The sequence below is a fragment of the Vespa velutina genome, chromosome 25 (assembly GCF_912470025.1).
Source record: "Vespa velutina chromosome 25, iVesVel2.1, whole genome shotgun sequence".
Classification (NCBI taxonomy): domain Eukaryota; kingdom Metazoa; phylum Arthropoda; class Insecta; order Hymenoptera; family Vespidae; genus Vespa; species Vespa velutina.
Genome location: NC_062212.1, coordinates 55,202 through 68,665, shown reverse-complemented (window position 1 = coordinate 68,665; position 13,464 = coordinate 55,202). Strand labels below are relative to the sequence as shown.

The 13,464-nt window shown below is 42.7% G+C and overlaps 1 protein-coding gene across 15 annotated transcripts in view; it reads left to right on the top strand.

Moving 5' to 3' along the window:
- Positions 1–41: 41 nt before the first annotated feature.
- Positions 42–13,464, top strand: part of LOC124957278 (myosin heavy chain, muscle) — a 19,021-nt gene continuing 5,598 nt past the window's right edge. For 3 of the 15 annotated variants that reach the window (XM_047514177.1, XM_047514176.1, XM_047514174.1), the window contains exon 1: positions 1,822–3,947. In XM_047514177.1, coding sequence (XP_047370133.1) covers positions 3,919–3,947 — 29 coding nt within the window. In that variant the 5' untranslated portion in view covers positions 1,822–3,918. The other 12 variants (XM_047514175.1, XM_047514168.1, XM_047514163.1 and 9 more) reach the window with 11 other exon arrangements.

Here is a 13,464-nt window from a genome sequence, read left to right as displayed (position 1 = left end):
AAAAGTAAAAAATCTTGAATCAAATCAATCATTTTTTATAGCTATCTCAGGAAGACACGAGCGAAGAATCTAAGTGAAAAATATAAATAGAAAATAACATGGCCGTATTATAAAGACACATTATTAATTCGGAGAACGAGATAAGGAAAGAATTTTGTATCGAAAGAAAAGGAGCTCGATGTGGCGGAAGAAAATTCAGTATCGAAAGTACGATCCCGATGTTGTTGATCGGCTCAATGAATCGTATAATTCTCTTCTATTTAACATCCTCGATACGATGCAATAAAATTCCGTGGTACGAGCCATTTCATGGACAGGCGAAAAACTAGTTTAAGAAAGTGAAATCTTTCGAATGGAGGGACGAATGAAACCACGATGAAAAGGTATTATCACTTTTTTTCCTCGAAAATCATGGCGCGTGTCTAAACGATACAACATATCTCTACGATAAATTCGTCTAAGACCGAGTTTTCATGAATTTTTTCGAAAGGTTCAAGAGAAAGTCGACGAGTGGGTGGAAAAAAAATAGAATTAGCTCGAGTCGGCTGATAGAGAAAATCCCTGATTCTAATGATTTCAATGTTTGCGAAAATCGTAAGATTCGATCTAGATCTCGAATTTCTAGGCATTTGACGAATGAAGAGAAGGTTAAGTGGTACGCGCGAACGTAGGGTTTTAATGAGGCGAATTAATGTGTGTGTGTGTGTGTGTGTGCGCGCGCGCATATACACATACACATACATGTGTGCGTGTGTGTGTGTGTGTGTGTATAGACTAGCTTTCCCAGATGTCGAACGACTACAATGGGGTCGTACAATTTTACGAACCATCGCGAGTGTGTATTTCGGGAAAAAAATTGGTGAAACCGGTTACACCCGCTCGACCGAGTGCTCGAACATATGCGGAGGACTTGCACACAGGCGCGCACTAACACGAAAAACGCAGTGCACACGCCAGTACCGTGCGTCCGTTTCTAGCCGCATACAAAGCGCGTGCTACAACCACATCGACCGTATACATACATATGTACATTCGAATGCAGGGTTGCCGGTTTAGGATTTTCTTTCAGCCTTTTAAAGGCTGTTTTCTATATTAAAGATAAAGTTAATGGTCTCTCGAAAAAAAGATTCTCGTGTTACGTTTAATATGTAATCCGTTATCGACGAAACGCGTCGAGCCATTTACAGTGATATTCGTTAGGACAAAATTGTCCGAAATCATTTTTGGTTAATGAATAGGACCAATTTAACGAAGGATAATAAGGAATATGTCAGAGGTATCGTTTCAATGACGAGATATCTCGCGAAAGAAGGAAAATGTCATCGGCGAAGTGCATACCGTTACGAAAGTAAACAGGACCGAGTGTCTCCTCGTATCTTGCTCCGATTTCCAACGTTCGCGCGCACCTCCTTTCGCGCCGAGTAAAGGAATCGAACGTTGGACCAAACTTACGAAAAATAATTCGTTCTAAATCTTATCCGCGGTGTGAAAATCTTTCGAACTCGTTGAGAACGTTATTATCTTCGAGAAGGAAAGGAAAATAAGTAAACGCGTTAAAAAAAGTTCAGATCGATCAGAGTAGGGGGTAAGAGAATCATTCGTACGTACCTGAGCGCGTCGCGGAACCGGCGCGGAGGCGGTTCGCCGGTCAGTCGTGCCGCGACCACGGACCGGTGATATACCGTGGTGTTTCATTTTTTACGCGATTCTTCACGAAGAAAAGATATTTACAGGGAGAGTTTTTCATCCTGTAGCAAGCCACCGCAGAAAGACGTATGCGTTTGTTTTGACGTTTTGCATAAAAGAGAGTGCGAGTGCGTGCGTGCGTGCGGGCGGGCGGGCGTGCGGGCGTGCGTGCGTGCGTGCGTGCGTGTGTGTGTGTGCGTGTGCGTATATGGGAGCGAGAGGGAGAGACGAATGTAAAAAAGAAGATCCGGGAAATTCATTCGCGTGGAATTGTACACCTCTCTCACGTACGTTACGTACGTACGTACGTGCATGCGTACGTACGTCCGGCCATTCGGTAGTACATACAAGCGGCAAATGAAAAGTACGACGATCGTAAACAAAAGCATTGACTCCTATATAATACGGTAAAAGGCAGGAAAGAGAGAGAGAGAGAGAGGGAGAGAAAGAGAGAGAATACTCATGACACATATAAATACGTTAGATATCGTGTTTTATGAACGGATTTGGAGTAAAGAGGAAAGAAAAGGCAAGTCGATCGACAGCGAGTGAGCGAAAAGAAAGTAGAAGAGGCTGTACGACGCGTTTCGTCGCTGGACGGAACGGTCAGATCTGGATCTGGCGCGTTTTGCCGGTGTGCCACGCCGCGGGCTCTCTCTCTCTCTCTCTCTCTCTCTCTCGCTCTCGCTCTCGCTCTCGCTCTCTCTCCCTCTTTCTCTCTCCCTCTCCCCCTTTCTCTCTGCAAGTAACAGTACTTCCTCGCGCTCCATGGAGTAAACCTCTCTCCGAAGAACGGGACCCAACGCTGCCGTGTCCGCTCACCATACCACACTCCTCTCGTCGTGCCTCCCTCTCGGCTCCGTCTCGTCTCTCTCACGAGTCCCTTGTGTGGTGCCTCCCTCGCGCCTCCCTCGCGGTCGCAACGAAGCAGTCCGGCTGGTCGGGTCGAGAGGTTTCACGTAAAACCAGTCCTCTACCCTTTCCTTCCCTCCCCCCCTCCCACCATCACCACCACCCTGTTTCTCCTTCGAACGGATCGCGAGTTACTCCCTCCTTTACCGACACGAGGAGGACACCTTTCGTCAACTGGCACCTGCCGACCGACTCCTCGAACCTCGTCTTCCTTTCGATCGTCTTACAATCACAAGACCTTTTCTATTTCTTATCGATTTCTTCTCCGTTTAAAATTATACGAAATTCATGGGAGTATTGAACGACTTTTCAATGACTATCGAAACGTTCCTCGTTTATCCATAATCGTAAAGAAAAATACATATGTTTATCACGGATATAGAAGAGGTATAGATTATATTTGATCGAGAAAAGAGAGTGCTCCCTTTGTTTTAAAGATCATCGTCATGAATGTAACGCGACATTGTCACACGGCTTTACGCATTTCCAAACGAGAGTGAGAAAAAGGATCGAAGGGATTGAGACTAAAGGGCTGGGGAGAGGAAAGCGCTTGGGACGCGTAAAAAATGAGCGAGAGACGAGTTTAGTAGAGCCGTTGTTAACAACAACGAGAACGGCACGAGTAGAGTGTAAAAAGGGGCGGGAGGGGGGTGCCCTGTGTATGCTCGTCCGTCGGCCGAGCGGAGAAGGCGGCATAAGCGTAAGCGAGTTTGCCAAGGAGAGAAAGGAGGGAAGTTTACGCGGCCACTTTTGCGGCCATAACTAACCTCCTCGAGTAGTGGCTCACGAAGCTTTCTCATTGTCAGTCGGGGCTAGCGCAAAGTTCGAAGGAACGTGCGCGCGTTTCCCACCCACTTTTCAAATGACCGCGAAGAGAGATATGGATGTCCATTGCATCGGTGCGTGAAACTGATATTGTTTTCTTCCTTTCTCGAAAGGCAATCGATATTTGTGCGCTTCATCGAATATATACCGGACGCGACTCCTGCTCGTAGGTAACACGGGGCACGATCCTTTTATCATCGTTTGTTTTCATTCGTTCGTTAGAAAACTGTGCACGCGCCGATCCAGCCCCGTTAGATCGAGGAAAGTGATACTGCTCGCGAGTGAAACAGGAGGAGAGACGCCTTTCCGGCCTTTCTTTTTCTCTCTCCGTCTTTCTCGAAAAGTGATCGATCAGTGGCGGCCACATCAGCGGCGAGAAGGCGTGAAGAAGAACCTTTTCAAGGACTACAGAGACTCCTATTTATCAGGGAAAGAGATAGATAGATAGATAGAGAGAGAGAGAGAGAGAGAGAAAGAGGAATAGTTTGACGAGCCATGAAGACCATAAGGGCAAGTAATTTCAGGTAAATATACCTTTCTCCGACTCTCTGTTATTTCATTCGTCAGAATCATCAGAATCTTTAAACGTTTTTTACAGAAACGTTTTCTTAAAGAAACTTACTCTGTCGGACGGTTTGCGTTTAGATGTAAATTAGATCGAGAGATTACAAATCGTGAAAGCAAACACGACGGCAGTACACTCGCAGAGCCGAGAGAATCGATAGGATATAAATTAACGAGGTCTCGGACATGGTAGAAGTTCCCTCTCTCGTTCTTTCTCTCGTCTATCGTCTGGAGCTAGTAGCATTTATTTATTTACCGCGTGGTGCGTCTAGACCCCAGGGAGACCGGAATGCGCGCGAATAAAGAAACAAAAGGGGTCGAATAGAAAATTAACGATTTCGCATTTCACTTTTTGGAGAATAAAGGCTAAGGAAGAAAATGAAAAACGCGTCACATTCTTGTTCAAGTATCGTTGACAAATGTGAGAAACTCTTTCCGCTGGGAGACTGTTTAACCATCAACATTTGTCCGCGCCGACATTTTACTTCTTTTTCTTTTTCTCTCCTTTGCCGCAATAACAATCGACAAATTTATGCGAAAACAATAAATAACCGGGCCTGACTGACGGTGGCCACTCATTTATGCAAACATTTCTCGTGCTCCTGTTCGCAGTCCGCCATCGCCAATGTCGACGAAACTTAATTAAGATCGTAAAACCCGACGATGGTCGGTTGATCCAATTTCCTGAAATTCCATTAAACGATAAAGTCCCTTTAGATTTGATCGATGATCGGAAAAGACTACAACGTTCTTCTCCGTTGTTCTAACGGTAGTCGTCATTTCTTCTTTATCTCTTTTTATCATAAAGAAATAACTACGCACGACTTATCTACCCCCTTTTTTTTCTTTAAAAGAAGAGCAATCGCAATGACGTACGGACGGCGCGCAGGTGGATAAGATAAGGTCGCGATGTCGGTCCCGCATGTAAATAAATGCCTACGTATTTGAGCTTCCTCTCGGGCCCCAACACCCTGCCCCTCGAAAATGACAACCCGCTGGCGAGAGAACGTGCCGGTGGAACGGTGTTGTGCCCGATGTCGCGCATACTCGCACGCGGAACACCTGCGGGACAAATTGAAATGCTAATTCGCCTGGGCCCTTCCTTTTTCTTTGCCCTCGCATTCACCCCTTACTTCTTCTCTCCTTTTTCTTCTATTCGTTTTTGTTTTCCTTTTTTCTTTTTCTTCTTTCTTTTTTTTCTTCCTACCTCTCCGTTAGATCTCTAAAGGCAAAGCACCGTGTGGCGCCGCCTTAAATAACGCCGCCTTGAAGTATCGCGTGCGATATTGGGTTCCACCAAAAGACAGAGAGCAAGAGAGAGAGAGAGAGAGAGAGAGAGAGAGAGAGAGAGAGAGATCATCTTTTAGAAACGTTTAATGACTGCGCGCGTTACGGTTTGCGACTTTGCATACGAAAGAGGGTCGTTATCCGAGCCTCCTTGAAAGTGTGCCTCTGCCAATAAAGGGAATAGAAAGTTACAAAAACTGCTATGGGGAGTCGAATAAAAATAACGTACTCGAAGTGGGTGTAAGAAAGGCGCGAATGCGAAGGAACCACGTTATAAATTTGAGGAAGGACGTAGATATTCCTGGAAAATATTTAGCTAAATAATAAAAAGGAGAATGCCTTAATTAAGACGTAAAAACAAATGAGCAATAGTGCAACGGCACGACATTGTTCGAAAGTAAAGTGAGATTGCTCCTATATAAAAGTGGAGGAAGACCCGAGAAAGCAGTAGATTAAGAATCTTCTGAGAATCGTAGACTTTCTTAGTCTCTTCGTTAAAGCAAACTATCGAGCATATCGTTTTATTAATCATTTTATTTTCTATGATATCGAGTACCGAGTCAAAAGAGTCGACCTCTTTCACGCGATTATGCGTTTCCCACGTAAGGCGGAGGAAATTGCGGAATAGAGTTTTCTCTGAGCCGGCAGTACTATCTCTCTCTCTCTCTCTCTCTCTCTCTCTCTCTCGCTCTCATTTATGGCGCCTTTCTATCTCCTCTTTTTACACTAACGAAGCGACCGAAACGCTCAATTAAGCGGTCGGCCCTAATTAACGCGCGGATCACTCGCTCATTGTAGAATCTGCTCCCCTGCCAACTTACGAAAGATCTGAGAAAGAGGAACTTTCTTTTTTTGCCTCCGCGAGAAAATTTCAAAAAGTGATGTGACGAGAGAAGGAGGACATTACGATCTCGTACGATGTTGCACGTGTTTTGCCAACCGAGTTTGCAACACGATCGAGATGCGAATGATGGAAAAAAGAACGATGTAAGCGAACGTTACATCGCTAAACGTAAAGATTAACTCATTGTCGTGCATGAACGAACATGATTTTCTTTCTTTCTTCCTTTTCGTTTCCTTTATTCATGATTATTTTGGACAAAATAATGGTCTATAAGTATAATACGTGTGTATATATATATAAAGGTAGAATCGAAATCGATATAATAGCTATTTCCATATGTGCTAAAGGATTCCTCTTGATGTCGATCATTCGAGGCGCGTACTCTACGTGATTTTCTTTCTTATTAACGGCTTCTCTTACAAAGGTGAGAGTGACTCATTGACCGTCGTTTGCGATCTGGACATGGCCGTAAACACAATCGTAGTACGTATCTGTACATTTACGTATCCAACTACAGAGCCCTAGCGCGAACAATTTTATCGCATAGGCGCGGACGTACGTAGGTACATAGGTAATTACTTCCTCCTTCTCTTATCTCGCTAATACCGCTCGCGGAAAACAATAAATATCGCAAAAGGAGGATAAACGATTCGAGGCTCGTTTATAACTGCCAATTGAATGATCGTTAAATCTGCTCCTTTCGTTCGACAGAAAAGAAATGTCAAAGATAACGCACGAGGTGGATCTAGAATAGTCGATTAGAATATTCAGATTGGATCGCGTTCGATCTCAATTGTCAGAATACGGAACGATATTGGAAACGTTGGTGAACGTTAAGGCATAAGCGATTTATTTAAATGCAGAAAAAGGCACGGCCTCGTTACCAATGAAATAGACGATTTTGACCGTATTCTCGGAGATTAGCTCGAGTTTGCCTTTGTTAGAGAGTTTTCCGATGAGACGAACGGCGAAGCGGGGCGGGACGGGCAGAGGAAGAGGAAGAGGAAGAGGCGGGTGGTATGGCTTTAGACAGGTGAAATGTCGGTGCATCGATCGATCGCCGACTCGAAAGCCGAGCCGAGAGTGACTGCCAAGCGCGCTCCCGTAGTTTTCAGGCTTCGTTTACCGAACAATGCTCTTCGTTCTAACGGCTCCTTGGAATCCCCATTGTAAATACGTGTGTGTATAGATAAAAAAAAAAGAAAAAGAAGAAAAAAAGACAAAAATCAACGCTTTATGCCGATAAATGCCACTCCAGAGTCACGTCGTCCTACGAACGAGCTGTTCCCGCTAAGTTGAAATTCGTTTCTTTATTCATCCGTTTTACTTTTCCTTTTCTTTTCTCGTTTCTTGAATTTCTTTTCTTCTCATTTTGGCAACGACTGGTTAACGACTCGTCCAACTCCTAGGACGCCACTAGGACGATTGCCACCGAGTAAGACGATATTCGACAAATGTCGAACGAAAGAATTGTATCAGATGTAAATTGTGTGCGGCAACTTTTACATTTGACGTTTTCACGAACAAAGGATAACGTTGTTACGTCGAATGAGTTTGTGAATTTAATCTGGGTCGAGCGTACTACCGGTGCTACCTCCGATCCCACCATCGGCTGTTCTCTCCCTTCCACTTGACGTCGCGTTCCTAACTGTAACTCAAGCTGATATCTAGCTTGAGGAATATTTATTTTTGAAAGAATTCCCTTTAGAAATTGATTATATCTTGAGGGATAATAAAAGAAGAAAGTAAAAGGCTAAAAAGAGCGCTGGAGAAAGACACCACCACCACCACCACCACCCCCCCCCCCCTCTGCGTCTGAAGGCGGACGACGTGTGCCCTTTGCTCCTATCCTGATCGCGAAAAAAGATTTTTGCGAAAGGATATTCATCTGCAATTTAAATCGACGGATTCTCCCATATATAGGCGTATGTGTGTGTGTGTGTGTGTATGTATGCCTTGGTGCAACTTCTTCACTGCTATTACTTCCTTTCCTCCATCCTGATCCTTCCTTCGTTCCTCCGCTCGTTGGCGTACTCTCGCGTTTCCCCGCCGATTTATGTTTATTCGTCACACGGGTTACGATCCTATGAAATCACGATCCCCTTGTAAATTTATATATGTATTCAAATGAGGAAGACTAAGGTAGCCTCAACGTGTCCTTGTTGTGGATTCTTCAAGTATGCGATGTTCGCGTACTTCCCGCCCCCCCCCCTCTCCTCTTTTAAAGAGGTATAGAAAAGGGAAGAAATAATTATTATATAGGTATTTTCGTGTGGGAGTAAACCTATTACTTATTTACTCGACAAGAATCGTCGAGACAAAAATATGTATCAAATTATTCCTCCACCACTTTCTATTTTCTTTATCTGTGTACTTTCGAACGACGTTCCCCTTTGACTATCAATATCACATACCTATTGTGCATAAGTTAAAATTCTTCTCAAATTAATATATAGAATAAGTATTCCTCGAGAAGAGAGGGTGTAGAGCTATAGTATTTAACTTGATTTATTCATTTTTGACTGCAAAGATGACCTTGCCATCGAGTGCTCTTGAACCAGATTCCGTGAAAGTAAAAGCATTGAAAAAGACGGAAATAGAATAAAGAAGAATGAATGAAACGAAAAAGAGGAAAGAAAAGTAGAAGAAAAGGAAGCTATGCAAGTCAGAAAGTTCGAGCATCGAAGGACGAGCCAGGAGCAGCAAGAAGGAAAGATAGTGAGCGGTAAGTTACGGTAATGGCGAACCATCGGTGAGTTATGTCAGGACGACGAGAGATGGAAGAAAGGACACTGCATACGTACCGAGTACTTACGTATATGTGCCCACGTATGTGCGCCTATGTACAAACACAACATATACGTATAGATATTGTACATGTACGTAGAGTACCGGATGAAGAAAGCGAGTTCTGCAAATAGCACCGCGATCGAACACCAGGATGAGGTGGTCAGGTGAGACGAAGAGCGGAGAAAAGAGAAGAGAGAGGAAGATGACGTACGGCGAGTCGCGATTGGCAGCTGCTATGAAAAAGAACACGGTGCTACGCCTCATAACGATCGTTCCATCATCGTACATACGTATAATACACATATCTATGTATAATGTTATTTGTATGCGCGCATTTCTACGCGTTTATCTACCTATATGTATATCAACTACTAAAACGCCAAACGCGCGAAATGTCTTGAATTTACGCGCTTTGTCCAAATAATTATTGTGCATCTACGTACATAAGTGTGCACAGACATCGTGTGCATATATAGTATTTCGTGCAAGCGGCTGTTCAGAAAGAACGCGCGGCACCGCCATACGTTCACCTTTTCCTCGGCAAATGCCAACTCTCCGAGAACGTGTTCTGCCTCTAATGCCGATGTAGCACTATCCAAGAAGAAGAAGAAGAAAAAGGAGGAGGAGGAGGAGGAGGAGGAGGAGGAGCAGAAACAGGAGAAGGAGGAAGAGGAGAAGAAGCAGAAGAAGGAGGAGATAAGGAAAAGGATGAAGAAGAGTTTGAAAAAGGGAAGGAGAAGGAACTCCTCCATCGAGTTTTTCAGAGTTGCTATTAATTATGCAAGAAATCCGATTCAATCTCCTACTTTTCGTCGTCTTCATACTTTATGAATCTATGCGCCTTTCCTCCTTTTCCTTCTTAATCTTCTAAAGTGTAAATTACACGGTAAAATGTAATTTTTTCTTTTTTCGAAAATGAAATAATTTGTTGGCATATTTGATATGAAATTTTACTTTGGTATTTTAAAGAATAGATAAAAGCTTCTTTGCAAACGTCATATAAGGAACGAGGCTCACGATCCTCTTCTTATTATTATAGATATAGTTGACGCACATCAAAGTCCTTAACGAGGCAGTCGAGGTGGAGGAGGAAAAGACCTTTTGCTCGTTTCGACAAAATATTCTCTCTTTAACGAAGATCGCTTTTCACGATGGCGCGCCAGTAATGCAAGCTTGTATCCGGTGTCCTCGAGGTACGAGCAAAAGGGGATTACCTTCTTGTCCCCGGTGGAGAAACCTTCTTGTTCGTAGCGTGGCGGCCGCGATATATCCTTTCGATCGATCGCCAGACTCTAACTACAACGACGAGTCGCTTCTCTCTCTCTCTCTCTCTCTCTCTCTCTCTCTCTTTCCCTTCCCCTTTCCTTTTCTTTCTTTCTTTCTTTCTTTCTTTCTTTCTTTCTTTCTTCACTCGTCGTGCCTATGCCGCATCGAATTCACCCTAACGAGCGCTCCTTTGGAAAGGAGAGATAGATAGAGATAGATAAAGGGAATGAGAGGAGAGAAAGAGAAACCTCGTTTGCGAATGGAAACAACGAATCGCTTAAATGTTCAGCAATTAGGGCTTGAAATTTATTTGCAAATAATTATTGGAAAAACGTCGAATGTTGTATTTTGATGGTGAAGCCATTTTTTTCCTCTGTTGCAGGTACGTATCGCAGGCAAGATCAAGAAGATGGAAACACTCAATAGTTTTATAACGGAAAATCTATTCCACAAAAAGCGATCCATTGCTAGTCTACGCAAAGATTCATATCTTCGAATCGCCTTGGGAAGTAGGTACATATCTACTCTAATTAGCATGGTACGTGTTTTCTCAAAGGAAGGAAAGTCAAAGGAGAAGTCTTGCGACTTACAAATTTCTCCTCAATGCTTTTATCGAGATATCGTAAAGAAAACTAACAACACTTCCGACGAATAAATATACTTATTGCATAGAAACAAGAATACGTACGCAGAACGTAAAACTCTCATTATGATATTTGAAAATTGATTTTTCTATCATCCATCAAGTCGATATTCTATCATAATTCTAAATGAATGTAGATTTAAAGGCCTTCGCTGCCTGCGTTCTTCTCAATCGACGTATACCACGTTGCAAGATCGTAAAAAAGAAATAAAAAAGAAAATTAGGAACAAGCGTTACCTAACGTAGAAGTGAATCTCGATCGCTTAGATAGAGAACGTTCGTGTTTCGAAAAATTCTGCGTTCTCGAAGCTAACGAAAAGTCGTGGATTACGATTATCGTAAAACATCCATACGAAAGAAGCGTTTAAAAACTTAATCTTAAAATTGTGCAGTATTTTTTGGGAATATTAAGCTTTACGATCTTTTTTATTTTCATTGTTAATACGAGTATGTACACACACACACACACACACACACACAAACGTAATACGAGTATTGTTATATTTACGCTTACGCTTACGTCATTAAGCGACGTAATTACTCTCGATTTCTTGGATCTAAATATCTACTCGATTTAACGTTGAACTTAAAAGTATTTCCTTCGTTCGTTAATTAATCAACACTTTGTTCTCGATGCAACTCGCGCATACACGGCGCCAAAGCATAATTAACATCAAAAGTAAGCATCTGGAAAGTCGTTTGGTCGATGTTGTGCGCGGCAATAGCAGCTAACCCGTGCTAATTTCGAGCGCACTTGAAAATTCTATCGCGGAAAGCGGGTCACTGCAGGCTATTAAAAAAAGAAAAAAGATAGATTAAGAGTAGAAGGATATGGAAAAGAGATGAGAGGGGAAAAAAAAAGCACAAAATACTAGCAAATGCTAATCCTGAGAAAGAATCATTTCGCGTTGAAAACGAAAAAAGCTCATTTCTCATTTCAATGTATGCTTTTACGTCACGAATTAAAGCCGATGAAAGGTAGTATATATTATCTCGTCGATGATTTCTATGATAATCGGATCTATCCTGCTCCTCGTTAACTCAACGTAGATAGTAGTGAGAGCGTATGCCCTATGACGTATGTGCCTACACATACACATTGAATGCATCCGCGGCACGCGTGACAATTTAATGCCTATATTAAGATGAGTGCGATGATGCACGACCATAGCACGAATTTACCAGTGAAATGAAAGCTTTCAAGGAAAGATAGTAAAAAAGAAAGCCTTTTTTTCTCATTTCTGTTGGTTCTCGACCGAAAATGAATCGATCGGTAAATAATATTTTTCAAGAATTCTATATAGGCTCAATATAAATTGCAAATTGAATGGATTTTTAATGGGGAGGGGATAAAATGTATTTTATCTTACCGAGGAGATAAAGTTAGATTAAGATCGAGAAATAGGCACGATATCGTGCTGCTCGAGCGATAATGAACTTGCCGACGATAAGTTCTTTTCCACGATGGATTTGGAAAAATTAGTAAGATCGTGTATAATTCTAGAACGTCAGAGAGAAAGAGAGAAAGAAATCGATGCTATTTCTTTCGGTCTCAGATAAACAAAGAGAATTAGAGAAAACGAAGAAAAGTAGAGGAGAAAGAAAGGAAAGAGAACGGATCCGCTTGTATACGATTAGAGGTACATTTTGGCTCTTTCTTAAGCGAAGGGCTAGTTCTTTAGTTCGGTTAAAAAAAAAAAAAAAAAACAAACAAACAACGATCCTGTAAAAGTGGCAAAGTCGAAGAAGGAAAAGCAAGAAGAAGTTCCTATAACCGCATGCACGTTCAATGTTCGTCCATGGCCACTGCGTCGATACGACATTCAGATAAAGCTTAAGGCAACTAATACAGGCTTATCTATCGTGATAGATTACGTACTTGCCGTGTTGAGGATAAATCGCAAGGAGGAGAAGAGGGGAAGAGAGAGAGAGAGAGAGAGAGAGGGAGGGAGAGAGAGAGAGAGAGAGAGAGAGAGATCAGAGTTTTCGAGTTTCCGAGTTGATGGCCAGAGGCGGAAAATACAAGTAATTAACTAAAGATGCGAATCTACGATGTTCTAAAGGTCTTTCTCTCGCTCTCTCTTTTTCCTTTTATTTTGTCTCTTCCTTTGCATTTTATTCGTTTCATGGTGGCACTTTAAGCGTTACGCTTCCAAACTCCAGTGAAAGATGCATAAACCAACTGCGATCGCCTAATAAAAGGAAAGTAGTTGGTCTTTTTGCTGCCAGTCACGTGGAAAATGAATGTCGTGCCATCATTCATGCTGCTAATATGCTAACGACACTTCTACTTTCTTCCTAAGACGAGCATTGAGTCAAAGTGAAAAAAATGGCAATCGACTTTGTGAGAGCTTTAAGAAGACACGGGATATACGCTCTTTCTGTTTAATACACATACTGTGCATCTCAAGGGAAAGTAATTGATTGCGCGATGCCCAGGATACATCATCTCGCGCCTTTTTGCCGGAATATTGCACCTTCGCTGTTGTATATCGCGTATCGGTTTCGTAGTAAATAAAGGGAATACAGGTTCGTGCGCACGCGTGCTCACCATAGAACGAAAATTTATCGCCTACTTCGTTTCTTCTACGCGACGATGCATTATAGAAATGCTTGAGGGCAAGAGAGAGAGAGAGAGAGAGAGAGA